The sequence below is a fragment of the Canis aureus genome, chromosome 8, assembly GCF_053574225.1.
Source record: "Canis aureus isolate CA01 chromosome 8, VMU_Caureus_v.1.0, whole genome shotgun sequence".
Lineage (NCBI taxonomy): Eukaryota > Metazoa > Chordata > Mammalia > Carnivora > Canidae > Canis > Canis aureus.
The window spans coordinates 67,694,390-67,708,494 of record NC_135618.1 but is presented as its reverse complement, the minus strand read 5'-3'; the positions used below and the strand labels follow the sequence as shown (position 1 = coordinate 67,708,494).

The following is a 14,105-nucleotide window of genomic DNA, read 5'->3' as shown; positions in this document are numbered from 1 at the left end:
TGGGAGTACGGGACGCTCCGTCAGGCCAGGCTAGCCGCCAGCCGAACTCCTACCTCCTCTCGCCGCCCGGGGTAACCCGCCTCCGCGCGCACGGGGCGGGGCTTTCACGTGGCGGACTGCGCCTGCGTGAAGTCGGCGGGGGGCCTGCGCGGACGTGAAGGTCGGTGGGAAGGACCCCCTGGAGCACGGCGCGGTGAGGCGAGGAGGGCGCGGCGGGGCGACGCGGCGCGGGGCTCCGGGCTGTGTTCACTGGGGGGACTTTTCCAGTGAGATCCTGTGCCCGGGCGGGGACGGGACGACGGAGGGGCCGCGAGTGTCGCAGCCGGGGTCGGGGCTGTCTGGTGAGACGACCGAGGCTCGAAAGGCCCTTGTGGAGGGGGTCGGGCTGGCCCGAGGGCCCCGGGGAGCGTCCGGGGAGGGACGCCCTACCCCACCCCCACCCCAGCACAGCGGCGGCGCGTGTCTAATTCAGGGGTTGTCATTACTGGCAGGTTAATGAGCCTGGGTAGGGAGAAAATTGCACCTTTAGTTTTCTCTGTGTGAAATGGGCATTTCCTTCCGTGACTGGCAGGTGTAGCGTTAACAGGGCCCTCAACTAAGTCGGGGTTTCTGGTGGGGATGACCGTCAGTGATGGTCGGAGGTAGAGTACGTGCAAGTTACCACAAGCTATCGTCTACACTAATCACTGCTGTGACAGGATCTTGGTGTTCATGCGTCGGAAAAGCAGCCTATATACTGGAATAGCAGGAACTTGTTTTTTAAAACGTCTTAATATCTATTTCGACATGGTTGGTTTTTGGTTTTTTTTTTTTTCTTGCAGCGCTCAGCATTTCATTTAACGCACCTAAGCACTTTATTTAATGTGGCTACTTGACAATGTAGAATCACGGATGTGCTCACGTTATGGTTCTGTTACGGTCGCAGGTTTCACCAGATGTCTGTACTGGTGTCAGGAAAGGCTAATATCCAGACCTGGGCTCACTGGCAGACGGGTTCCACAGCTGGCGGGTCTCACCTTTGCACTCCACTACATGCTGCAAGATCCCCAGCAAGTCACTCCCCTTCCTGAGCCTCAGATATTTGTTTTTAAAGATTTTATTTATTTATTCATGAGACACACACAGAGAGGCAGAGCCATAGGCAGAGGGAGAAGCAGGCTCCCTAAGGGGAGCCCAGTGTGGGACTCGATCCCAGGTTCCCCTGGATCACGACCTGAGCTGAAGACAGAGGCTCAACCACTGAGCCACCCAGGCATCCCTTGAGCCTCAGTTATTAATCAGTCTGCAGTCCCTTAAAAGTCTTACCAACTGTGAGCTTCTGTTACAACCAGATCTTAAAATAGTGTCATGGTGGCTATTCTGATACACGTTTTAAAGATCTTATTTATTTATTCATGAAACACATAGAGGCAGAGACGTAGGCAGAGGGAGAAGCCAGCTCCATGCAGGGAGCCTGATGTGGGACTCGATCCTGGGACCCCAGGATCACACCATGAGCCAAAGGCAGACGCTTAGCCACTGAGCCACCCAGGTGTCCCCTGGCATTTTTTTTATTAAAGAGTTTCAAAAAAAAATTTAAAAATCAAAAGAGTTTCAAGTACGCAGACCAGGATCTCTGGTCTAGCACTAATAGAAATGTAATGCAAGCCATGTGTATGATTTATAATTTTCAAGTAGCCATGTTAAATAAAGCTGAAAAATTGTGAAAACTAATGTTAAATTTTTATTTAGCCCAGTATATCCAAAATTATTTCAACGTGTCAAAAGGTGATTGTGTATAATTTGTCTACTTTTTTGGGCATAAAGTCTTTGAAATCAAGTGTGTAATTTATACTTAAAGCATGTCTTCATTTAGTTAGACTCATTTTAAGTGTTCACATGTGGCTAGTGGCTACTGTACTGGACAGCACAACTCTAGCCTATGTATCCACAAATTTTGCAGAAAAGGCATGCTTGAGATAACTTCCCTGTGCAGAGGCCCAGATGGTATTTTTTAAAATAATACATTATAATAGCTTTAACTTTTGAAACAGCAGTAAATGAGATATGCTAAAAACATCTTATTTAATCTTTACAACCTTATGGTGAAAAAAGAACAACAGCCTTACGGTGAGGTCAGTAGGATCATCTTCATCTTGCAGTTGAAGAAATGTATGCACAGAAACATCAAGGAATGGGCCTAGTCACACAACAGCTCTGGCTAGTACTCAAATTCCATTCTGACTTCAGTGACTGGTCTCTCAGATCATGGCTTGATAATATCAATAGCTTATGTCTGTTGGGGGCTTACTGTGCCAGCACTGTGCTGCACACCATGTATCTGAGCTTCATTCAGTCATTGCTACAGGACTGTGTGGGCAGTGGTTATAGTTAACCCCAGTTCACAGGGCAGGAGACTGAGACCAGAGCAGTGAGTGCCCCAGGACTCATGGGTGGTTGTTTGGCAAAACCGAAATCTGAAAGCAGGCTTTCTAATATCAGTATTCGTGCTTGTAATCCGTTCTCTGTCTTCTTTCTGCCTTTTGTGACTACAAACCCAAGTAGACTTCATTATATTTCTGACCTGTGCCAGGCCCTCAGGCCCTGGAGGAAAAAGCCGAGTTGGACCTCATGAGATTTGCTCAGCTTTTCTCCCGCTTCCGCCCTGTGGGACTGTCCGCCCTCCAGCACCTTGACCCTCTCAGAGTCAAATGGGCAGGAGGCAGGGAGGGGCCCACATGGCTGAGGGCTGCATGGCTGACTCGAGCCTGCAGCAGCTCCCCCTTGCAGCTGCCCATTGGCCAGGGGAACCAGAAGAATGAGAGCAGCCTCAGCTCTGACCTGAGCCAGCCCAGCCCCACAGCCACTCAGGAAGAAGAGGAAGGTAGCTTTGGGACCCTCTCCAGCAAGTACTCTTCGAGGAGAATGTTCCGAAAGTCAACAGCCCAGTTGTATAACCTGCGGCTCAGGGAACAGAGTGCTGAAGATGAAGAAAGAGAGCTGGAGCCAAAGTCATGGCGGGGCCGGAAAAACACCCCTTACTGGTACTTCCTTCAGTGCAAACACCTGATCAGAGAAGGAAAGGTGAGGGGACCTTTGGATTCTGTTGGTCCTGGTTCTACTTCCTCTGTAGCCTAGTGTTTTGGAGGAGCCACCTTACCTGACCTCTACATACTTAGATGCTCAGGGCTCTTCTCTGTCTTCACTCACTCTGGTTGCTACACCAGGTGATCTGCCACCCCCTGGCTTTCAGGCCCCCCCTTCACTGCAGTTCTTCTGTTCTTCTCTCCAGCCCAGCCCTCCCCATATACATATCCGGCTACCTCACCAGCTCCCTTACACCCACCCACACTGGCCTGAAATTTTGATTCTCAGCCTTGTTTTGACTGCACTGTTTTCATCTCATTAAATGGCGATCCTACTGTTTCATCTGTCCAGGTCAGAAGCCTTTGCGCCATCCCTGACTCTTCTATTTCTCTCTCCAGCTGGAGCTTTAAAATATGACCAGTCTTAACCCTTCTTGTAGTATTCCCCCTGAAAGCCCAGGCCTTGCCTTATCCTCAGCTCCTCAGCTACCACGACGCTTGTAAGTGGGCTGCCTGCCATTCTCACCACCTCCTTCTCCCATGTCTGCACAGTGCAGAACCACCCTGTTAAAGCAGAAAGCAGATTATGTTACTCTTCCTGCTAGGACTTGCAAATGTGTTCAATGACATCGATGTTCGTATTTTTAGGTGTTGATAATGACGTTGACATATGTTTAAAAATTTCTTAGAGGTGTATGTTGAAGATGTGGGGAATGAAATAATGGAATGTCTATAAATGTGCTTTATTTTTTGTAAATATTTTATTTTGGGGGGAGAGAGCATAAAGAGAATGAGCAGGAGTGAAGAGGAGAGGCAGAGGTAAAAGGACTCCACCCCCCATGTGGGATTTGATCCCAGGATTTGGGTTCATGACCTGAGCTGAAGGCAAATGCCTAGCCAACTGAGCCACCCAGGCACCTTGTAAATGTGCTTTAAAAATTTCATTTTGGGGGTGCCTGGGTGGCTCAGTTGGTGAAGCGTCTAACTCTTGATCTCAGAGTCATGAGTTCAAGCCCCATGTTGGGGTCCATACTGCGTATAGAGCCTGCTTTAAAAAAAAAAAAAAATGATTTCAGTGTGGAGTGGGAGTACAGAGTGTGCATGAACAAGATTGTTAATCATTATAGTTATTTTTACTTTTGTGTATGTTTGAAGTTTTCCATAATGAAAACTTGAGAAATAAAGAAAAGCCAAAGTCCTCACAAAAGCTTATGAAGCCTGCAAGGTCTGCCTTCCACTCTCCTTACTTCTCTACTCTTATCTCCCCTTCCCTCACTGCTATAACCATCCTGGTCTCCTCTCTGCTTCTCCAACTCCCAGGTACACTCTTGACTCAGGGCCTTTGCACTGTTTTCTCATATAGTGGTGTTTTTTCCCTTACCTCCTTCAGATTGTTGTTCTGTCACCTTTTGAGTGAAGCCCTGCTTGGCTGTCTTATCTAAAACTGAATCTTCCAGGGTGCCTGGCTGGTTCAGTTGGTTAAGTGTCTGCCTTCAGCTCAGGTTATGATCTTAGGGTCCTGGGATAGAGCCCTGTGTTGAGCTTCCTGCTCAGTGGGGAGTCTGCCTCTCTCTCTCCCTCTGCTCCTCCCCCTCTGCTCATGATCTCTCTCTCTCTCATAAATAAATAAAATCTCTTAAAAACCCAGGAAAATCTCCCATACCCTTTTTTTCTGGCACTTCTTGCTTTATTTTTGTTTTAAAACCTATCACTGGGGCACCTGGGTGGTTCAGTCAGTTAAGCATCTGCCTTTGGCTCAGTTCCATGATCCCAGGCTTCTCCCCCTCCCAGGCCCTGCTCGTGCTCTCTCTCACTCTTTCTCTGTCTCTCTTTCAAATAAAATCTTAAAGAATAAAATAACAACCTATCACCATTTGACATAGTACATATTTTTTTTATTTCACCTGGCATCTGTCTTTTGCACATTAGAAAATGTGTTCCATGAGGAGCCTCCCTCTCGTTCATGGCTATATCCCCAGCAAATGGACCTTGCCTGGTACATAGTAGGATTCAGTAATTACTGGTTGAACCAATGGATGAAAACAATAATTAAGTTGTAAGGGGGTGAACTGAGGATTTAAAGGAGATGGTATTGGAGTAGGGATGGGGTAGAGATGACTGTGGGCTAAGGGGATTTGCAGCCAGAGGAAGCTGGTCACTCAGGGCTGCTGTCTTATGCCATCTCAGAAGGCTGCTGCTGTGAATGGCCCCATGTGGTTGTGCCACACAGTGGCCCCAAGTGTGCCCACCATCCTGGCCAGAACCCAATCTCCCATACCACTTAGGCCCAAGGGGCTGCCACTATAGGTGGGGTCACCAAGGAAGTAAAGGCAGGGCAGATCCCAGGATTTGTAGAATTAACATTTTCTGAGGACCTACTGAGGGCCAGGCTCTGGCTCCACTCTAGGCCCACAAGGAGACAAAGACATGGCCCTGCTTTCGAGGAGTTCATTGTCTGGCTGGAGGGAAGGCAGCCATGGCAGCAGGACCAAGAGCTTTTGTAGGTGGTGGGAATTTAGTGGGCTTTTCTTCCTGGCCACCATGAAGCTCCCTTGCTGCAGAGCCCAGGGACCAAGAGGCTGGTAGCAGAGGCCCAGGACAGCTGTGTGGTTCCTGGGCAGGCTGGGGGGGTGGGGGCAGGGGGAGTCCCTCAGTCTCAGTTTCCCTCTCTTTGCTGAGGGTCTCTGAGGCCTCCCTAAGCACCCCTCCCCCCATGTCCCTTCTCCCTGCAGCTGGCTGAGGCCCTGGATCTGTTTGAGCGGCAGATGCTGAAGGAAGAGCGACTTCAGCCCCTTGAGTGCAACTACACTGTACTGATCGGGGGCTGTGGGCGGGCCGGATACCTGAAGAAGGCCTTCAGGCTCTACAACGATGTGAGTGCGGGGCTGGGGGCAGAGGGGTAAGGCTTCAGAGGGCATGGGTTTTTGAGGCAGAAGGAGCTGGGTGCGCATGGCAGGATGTCAACTGCTGGGACATTACCATGGCCAGATTAACCTCCTGGCCTCTGTTTCATCCTCTGTAAAGTGGAGGGGATCTTGGATGATTATGTGAGCTGGGTGGAAAGTCTTCCATTCCCTGACTGGACTGCAGCAGCTCCCCCTCCCCCCACTCCGCCTCCCTTCTCCACTGCTGCTTCTGTTGTGTTTACATTGTCTCACCCTTACTGTCCACATGGGACACATATAAGCAGTTTGCTTCCAAAGCTGGTCCTTTAGAAAGGGGCTCTTGTGCCTCTTGGAAGGTGGTTTCACTTTATATTCATCCACTTCTTGTGTTGTATTTATTTTCAGAGCTGGGAAGCTATGTCCTTTGTAGTCGTGAAAGCTTTGCCTAAGAGGATAGTAGGCTCTAGTAGAAATAATCCAACCCTCTCTTGCAGCCAGAAGCTTGGGAACATCCTTTATCCCAGCAAGACTTACTGTCCATTTGGGATGTACCTCCTCGAGGCCTGATCATCTCTAGCTGGAAGCAGGGGGGAGGAATTGTGGTTCCAAATGATAAAATAACATAGCCTCTGAAAGACCTAAGGACCCATCACGGTAGAGAAAGACAGGAAGCTTCCCTGACAAGCCACCTAGCAGCAGAGCATTCAGGTGCTAAGTGAGGGGCAGCTAGTGCCAGGGGGGTGTTTGTTGTGTTTTTTGGTTCACAGTCCAATAGCAGCTCTTAACTCACATTTGAGAGGACCCTTAAATCACCACCTGTCACCTCAGAGATGTACAGTTCACTCTTTCTTACCTTAAGTTATTCTCTGTCAATTTGCTTCTTTTTTTTTCTAATAAAATTTTTACTTTGGAATAATTTCAGATTCATAGAAAAAGTGCAAAGACGTAAAGAAAATTCCCGAATACCCTTCCCTCTGCTAATCCCTGTAGTAGCATCTCATGCCTTGACGGTCTATTTATCAGAACTGAGAAACCACTCTTACTAGAAACTGAACTCCAGATTTTATTTGGATTTCACCTTTTTTTTTTTTCCACTGAGATCTTCTTTCTTTTCCTGTATCCAGTCTGGGTCCCCACACTGGCTTCTCCATTTTGTGATACTTTTTGAATTTCCTTTTTGTCCATGACATTGACAGATTTCAGGAGTACTGGTCAAGGATTTTTTTTTTTAAGATTTTATTTATTTATTCATGAGAGACAGACAGAGAGAGAGGCAGAGACACAGGCAGAGGGAGAAGCAGGCTCCATTATGCAGGGAGCCTGATGTGGGACTCGATCCCAGGTCTCCAGGATCACGCCCTGGGCTGAAGAGGGCGCTAAACTGCTGAGCCACCCCGGCTGCCCTGGTCAAGGATTTTGTAGAATGTCTCTCCATTTGTACTTGTGACAAGGCTGTGGTTATGGGCTTGGGGAAAGGCTGTCACAGAAGCAAAGTGTCCTTTTCCTGCCAGGGGACTTAGCACGCGTGACAGATACCTTGGTCACTTGGTGAAAGTGCTGTTTGCCAGGTTTCTGCCCCTATTCGATTTTTCCGTGTGTGTGCTTTGCCGCCCTCATTACTGTTGTTGATTTTTTCTTTGTTATGTTTCGTCCTACCTGGAGTGTAAGCTTGATGCAAACAAGCAGTATCTGTCCTGGTAACCACTGGTAGCTGGTGCCTGGCTTACAGTAAGTCCTCAGGACACATTTGTCATGTACATGAGTTCACACACGGCATACATCATCCTCATAGTTGGATCACCATCCTCATTTTTCAGATGAGGAAACAACGGCCACCATGTTTGAGGTGAAGTGCCATGTCCAAGGTCACTGTGCTTGTGAGCATTGGAGCTGGGATTTGAGCCCCAAACAGCCTGACTCTGAGCACAAGGCTCTTTTTTTAAAAGATATTTTATTTACTTAGAACCGGCAGGGGGATCTGCAAAGGGAGAGGGAGAAGCAGGTAACCCACTGAGCAGGGAGCCTGATGCGGAGCTGAGAGAGCATCAGGAGGATTCTGCTAAAGGCATCTCAGGCCCAGAGTGGGCTGACAGCCATGGGGAGGATGACGCTTTGCTTGGTGCATCTGGAGGGCAGGTTTTCAGAGGCCTTCTGGCTGAGTCAGGGTTTTGGAGAAGTAGGCTCTGACATGTCACTCAGCTCCACCTTAGCACAGGTCCTGCCAACTGGCCTGTTAAATGCAGGAACAGAGTTCTTTCCAGCTTTCCCTCAGGGCGGCTGTCACCTGTTTGTCCAGCTGGCCCAGAGCTACCTTCAGGTTTCTTTCCATCTCCACAGATGAAAAAACGGGACCTGGAGCCCACAGATGCCACGTACACAGCCCTGTTCAATGTCTGTGCTGAGTCCCCCTGGAAGGACTCTGCTCTGCAGAGTGCCCTGAAGCTCCGGCAGCAGCTCCAGGCCAGAAACTTCCAGCTCAACTTAAAAACATACCATGCACTGCTGAAGATGGCTGCCTTGTGCGCAGACCTCAGGATGTGCCTTGATGTGTTCAAGGTGAGGGTGCCCCTTCCTTCCTTTTCCCCCACCCGGGGCCAGTCCCATGTGGCAGATGTGAGGCTATGGCTCTTGATGTCCCTCACGCAGGAAGATTCAGGGGCTGATGAGGAATCGGGCTTGGGTTCACCAATTGGCAGAGGCCTCAGTCTGACAGATAAAGAAGCCCTGCCCCTAGGAGGGTGGTGGGTTGTGTGTGCTACTGTGTGCTACGACTCCGTGTGAGACTCCTTGGTGCCATAGAGGAGGGCAGGGCATCACAGCAGTAAGGATGAATCAATGCTCACCAGGGAAGGCATCCTGCTTAAAGCAGTGGGAACAAAAATCGCTGGTTTCCAGGAGGTGCCAGGTTTGAGGGAAGCAGGTGGTAAGCAAGGGCATGGGATTGCTGAGCAGGGTCTTGTCTGCATCAGTGCTTTGGCTCATAGTCACTCTCTCCCTCTCTTTTTTAATGTGCTCCATGCTGGAGTTCAGAGTTCATGTGGGGCTTAAACTCTCGACCCTGAGATCAAGACCTGAGCTGAGATCAAGAGTTGGATGCTTCACTGAATGAGCCATCAAGGTGCTCTCTGTAGCTGCTTTTATTCCTCAGCTATAAGAAGGGTTTTTATCCCCAGTTCCAGAGGAGACTGTGAGGAGGTTTAAGCAGGGAGGACCAGGACCGGGGTGGTAGTTCTGCGCTCTCGGGTTGGGAAGGGAGACAAACGTGAATTAACACCTAAAGGAAGGCTCTAGGTCCTCACAACTAAACCTCAGAACTTCAGCATGCCCTTGGCAGCCTTGTCTTCCCTCAGGCCCATGGACACGCTCATTCTCTGCTCTTAGGTTCTGTCTTGCTTTTCCCACTGCTGACTGATGCTTTTCCTCACTGCATGTACTGAGGTCCCACCTGCCCACCACAGGAGAAGGGGCCTGTTGGATCGTCCAGGCACCACGTGGTGCAGAGCAGCCTGTGACCAGCCTCTGGGTTGGCTGCCTTGAGGTGGCCTGCTCTGCAGGAGAGGCAGGATCATGGGGTCTCAACCCTGGAGACCTCCTTGAGAGTGATAAATCCTTCCCAAGGGTGCCATGTGAGGGGCAGGTAGTTGAAGCCTCCAGAAGAGGTCAGTGTGGCTGATTGGCCTCTGACCTGTCCGGAGATGTCATTGATATTTTATGCAGGTCAGTCTGTGGGGAGAGAGACCAGTTAAGAGACAGCTGGGAGACAGTCCCAGACAGAGCACAAACTAAAACCTCACTGAGAGGGGCGCCTGGATGGCTCAGTCATTTAAGGGTCTGCCTTCAGCTCAGGTCATGATACCAGGGTCCTGGGATTGAGCCCCGTGTTGGGCTCCCTGCTCAGCAGGGAGTCAGCTTCTCCCTCTCCCTCTGCCCCTTCCCCTGCTTATGTGTGCATGTGTGCACACTCTCTCAAAGAAATAAGATCTATAAAATGATAAAACCTCTCTGAGGTGGAAGGGTTGGTGACGGGGAGAGTCAGAAGGGGCTGATGGTGGGGTAGGGTGGGAACACCTATGCTCACAAGAGGGACAGAGGAAGACAGGCTCGAGGAGGAGACCCTTAGGAGCTGAGGGGTGGAAGAATATTTCAAGAAGGCAATGGCCAAGCCTGACAAGCTCGAGAGAGGCCAGGGGTAACAAGTGTCATAAAAATGTGCATGGGCACTATACCTTGTTGTGGAGGTGTTCCAGAGATCCTCCAAGGCAAGTCCTGCCTGTGACCCTGCTCTCTGGATGAGGAGGCTGAACCCAGGGAGCTTCATGCCTTGCCCACACTCACAGTTAGCCAGTAGCAAAGCTAGGACTTGAAGCCAGCTCTGTGCAATTTCAGTGCCTTGAGCACAGGGGCTAAAACTGGCTGCTGCAGTGGTCTTTGCAGAGGGTCTACCCAAAAGTGATCACATCAACCAAGAAGAGCAGCGTAGAAGGAGAGGAGGAGGGAATGCAGGCAGCAATTGGACAGCTCTGCTCAGGGGCTGGTTCTGAGCCAGCCCAAAGCCAGATTCAGGTCCCACCTCTTCTAGATGCATGGCCATGGCCTGCCCCAGGAGTGTCTGCCCTGAGTCAGACCCATTGGGCCTGGGCTCTGCCACAGGTTCGCAGTGTGGCCTCTACTCCCTCCTCCAGGAAATCGTCCAGAAAGGGCATGCAGTCACAGAGGAGACCTTCAGTTACCTGCTCATGGGCTGCATCCAGGATAAGAAGACGGGTTTCCGATACACCCTACAGGTCTGTCCCTTCCAGCTCTGTCTTTCTGCCTCTCCCACTGCCCCTTCCCACGTGCACCTGTGTCAGGTGCAAATGATGACCACGTGTCCATTTGAGCACCTGTGACTGCCCCTTGCAGGTGTTGTTATGTTTGCAATAGTTTAGCCTTCATAAAGCATGCTGCTTCCGGCCGTTTTACAGATGGCGGGGGAGGAGGGCCTTAGAAGGGGCATGGCTGCTGCCACGTGAGGGCACAACCAGCCCATGCTCTTTCACTCTGCCAAATGGCCTTCCATGCCACTGGCTCAGATCGGCTAAGCTTACAGTCTCTGAAGGCCTGCAGCACACTTACATGGAATGTTTGTTCCAGCTCACCTCCCACAGGCCCACACTCAGCATCTCTGCAGGTGGGACCCAGGGATCTTCAGTTAGTCCTGAGAGATGTGCATGGACTTCAGAGTTGAGACCCATTGCTCTGATTCCACCTCAGATCCCCTGAGAGCACTGCCCCCCTGGCCCTAGGCAAGTGAGGTGCCAGTAGTAGCAATGGTGCCAGAGCTCCCCTGGAGCTCTTCAACTTAAGGTGGGGCCCACAGACCTGCAGCATTAACCTCACCTGGGAGCTTGTCAGAAGAGCAGGATCTCAGCCCCACCTGGGCCTACTACATCCATATCAACATTTCAGCAAGATCCCCAGGTGGTTGATCGACACAGAGGCTAAGCCCCAGTGACCTGGGACAGCCCTGGACCAAATGCATGCCTCTCCTCAGCAGACTCTGAAAGCAAGAGCTTTATGGTAAAAATCAGCCAAGATCTAGTTTCTTGCTTTCTTTGTTCTAGGTCTGTTGTAGTTAGAAATGTTAATAGCTGGCTTGTGTTGTGCACTTGTTAAACTGCTCAACCTAAGCACCATCAGCCCTGTTTTACAGACAAGGAAACTGAGACTCACAGAGGTTGAGTAAGTGGCCTAAGGTCACACAGCTATTAAGCAGATCTGGGATTTGAACTGAGGCCCATCTGACTCCCAAGAACCTGAATCTGTGCTAAACCTCAGGTCTCTGCTGAGACCTTTGCCCTACTTAAGATCCTCTCTGGTGGGCAGCAGACCTCTTGCAGGTTGCACCCACCTGGGCCTGACTGACTCCTTGCCTTGTCTGCACACTTACCCCTGATGAAGACAGAAAGTTAGATGCGAGCTCTCATCCCACCAAATGTGGCCACCCTTTGAGCCCACAAAGAAGCCAGTGTGACCAGTGAGCCCTGTGTGGCATCTCCTGGCACCTTAGAAACGATGTCAGAGTGACCCAGACATGATCAGAGTGGCCCTTTGTGGAGAACACACTGAGTGTGCTAGGTGCTGTGTTGTGGGGTGAGAATGAGCTCATCTCAAGAGGAAACAGGGCTGCCTGGGGCCCCAGCTTGGGGGGTGCTCTTCCTGGCTGAACCCCCCTTGCACTGTCCCTGCCCTGTGTTCTTATACTTCCTGGAGGCTGCAAGGGGCAGGACATGCAGTGGACACTCAGGAAGTGTCACTAAATCCAGCTCTTAAGTCAGCCTAGACTCCTTCAGGATGTAGCCTCTCTGATATCCCTCCCCAGAGTACAGAGAAACTGGACAGAGATCCAGGGCGAAGTCTATTCCCAGTACAGGGGCTCTGGAAGAGGGCAGAGAGATGAAAGTGGGAGAACAGTTTGGAGAAGAGCTAGAGAGAGAAAAGGAGTAGCACCCCTGTGAAGTCTCCCAGAGAGTCCTCAGAGTCTCAGGATTCTTAGTTGTCTAGAGCTGGGCATTGGGTTAGATGCTTTTAGCTCTTTTCTGTGCCCTTTGTGTTTGCCAAATGGTTGTTTATTCCCTGTGTCTGCTCTGCTTAAGGCTCTTCTGAGGAGTGCAGAGCCTGAACTTATCTCTTCCTGGCAGGTGTGGAGGCAGATGCTGAGCCTGGGGCTCCAGCCGAGCCAGCATGGCTACAACCTCCTTTTGGGGGCAGCTCGAGACTGTGGCTTGGGGGACCCGGAGGTGGCCTCAGCACTGCTCCTGAGGCCCAGGGAGGAGATGGTCCTGCTCCAGCCCCGGGCAGGTGGGTTTCGGACAAGGAAGAGAGCCCAGGCCCAGGTGGGCGATGGCATGTCAATCAAGCACGTGGAGGCCCTGGAGAGGCAGCTGTTTCTGGAACCTTCTCAGGTAGTTGAGGGCCTTCCAGAGCCTCGTGAAGCCAGAGCCCCCAGCAAGGCCCAGCCTGAGGTGGATACCAAGACGGAGCCTGACCACATGGTGACCCTCACTTCATTGGCCTCAGAACCTTCTCGCTGGGGACTGGAGGCCAACCTCCTGACCTTGGGAGCAGTCCCCCCAGCTGTGGTCTCCTTTGGGACTGTAACCACCCCAGCTGACAGGCTGGCCTTGATGGGGGGCCTGGAGGGTTTCTTGGGCAAGATGGCAGAGCATGGGCTCAAGCCCAATATCAAAACCCTCACACTGCTGGCTGAGGTGGTAGAGCCTGGGAGTCCTGCAGAGTCCTCACTGCTGACTGTCCTGGACACGCACCAGGTGGAAGCTGACGTGACATTCTTCAACACACTGATGAGGAAGAAGAGCAAACTTGGCGATCTGGAGGGGGCGAAGGTGAGGGGCATGGAGGCAGGCACCAGATTCAAGAGGAAGGTTCCTCTGACCTTCCAACTGCAGGACCTGGCTCCCCTGCAGGGGGCGTCACCCATTCCCACAATAGGTGGGCAGGCTGAGTAGAGCCTCTGTTCTGGGCCTGGGCTTGGGCAAAGCTGAGAACTGAGTGGTGAAGCAGCCAGCTGCACTCCATTGAGGAGCTTACAGATGGATGCAGACAGACACCAAACACATCTTCACTGTCCCGAGGGGCACAAGGCATACAGGAGCTTGGGACCCGAGTGTCCCCACCCTTCAGCCCACACCCTCCGACCCACACACACACATAACAGTCCTCCACTAAATGCTGTTCCAAGAGCTTCCCATCCATTCCTCTTTTCACTGACCACACCACCAAGGCTCTGCTGGTACGAGGCTTCCTGCATTCCACAGAGGGGACACTGAAGCCCTTGTGGGATTTTGTCCATTTATCTGTCTAAAGCCTCTCTTGTCAGAGCACTGAGCTCTCGTGGACATCAAAGGTGGCAGAGCTAGAGCTTCTGCCTTCAGGCCCACAGTGCAGAGCGCACCTTCCTCTAGACAAGCTGCATGTGAGAGCCCCTCCCTGAGCCAGCCAAGCTGCAAGGGCATCTTCCTACCCCAGCCCTCGCAGTCTCATCTTTACTTCCCATACTGCTGTTGGCATTGTCTGCAGCCCTGGGCTGTGGGGTCAGATGACATTGAAGGCCTGAGTGCTGGGATGGATGGCCAGCAGAGGAGCAGAGAGGCAC

The 14,105-nt window shown here is 51.3% G+C and overlaps 1 protein-coding gene across 8 annotated transcripts in view; it reads left to right on the top strand.

The window, feature by feature from the left end:
- The first annotated feature begins 66 nt into the window (after window positions 1–66).
- PTCD1 (pentatricopeptide repeat domain 1) overlaps window positions 67–14,105 on the top strand; it is a 20,473-nt gene continuing 6,434 nt past the window's right edge. For 2 of the 8 annotated variants that reach the window (XM_077907844.1, XM_077907850.1), the window contains exons 1-6: window positions 77–193; window positions 2,545–3,063; window positions 5,798–5,938; window positions 8,288–8,506; window positions 10,633–10,734; window positions 12,631–13,335. In XM_077907844.1, coding sequence (XP_077763970.1) covers window positions 2,611–3,063; window positions 5,798–5,938; window positions 8,288–8,506; window positions 10,633–10,734; window positions 12,631–13,335 — 1,620 coding nt within the window. In that variant the 5' untranslated portion in view covers window positions 77–193; window positions 2,545–2,610. The other 6 variants (XM_077907847.1, XM_077907845.1, XM_077907849.1 and 3 more) reach the window with 6 other exon arrangements.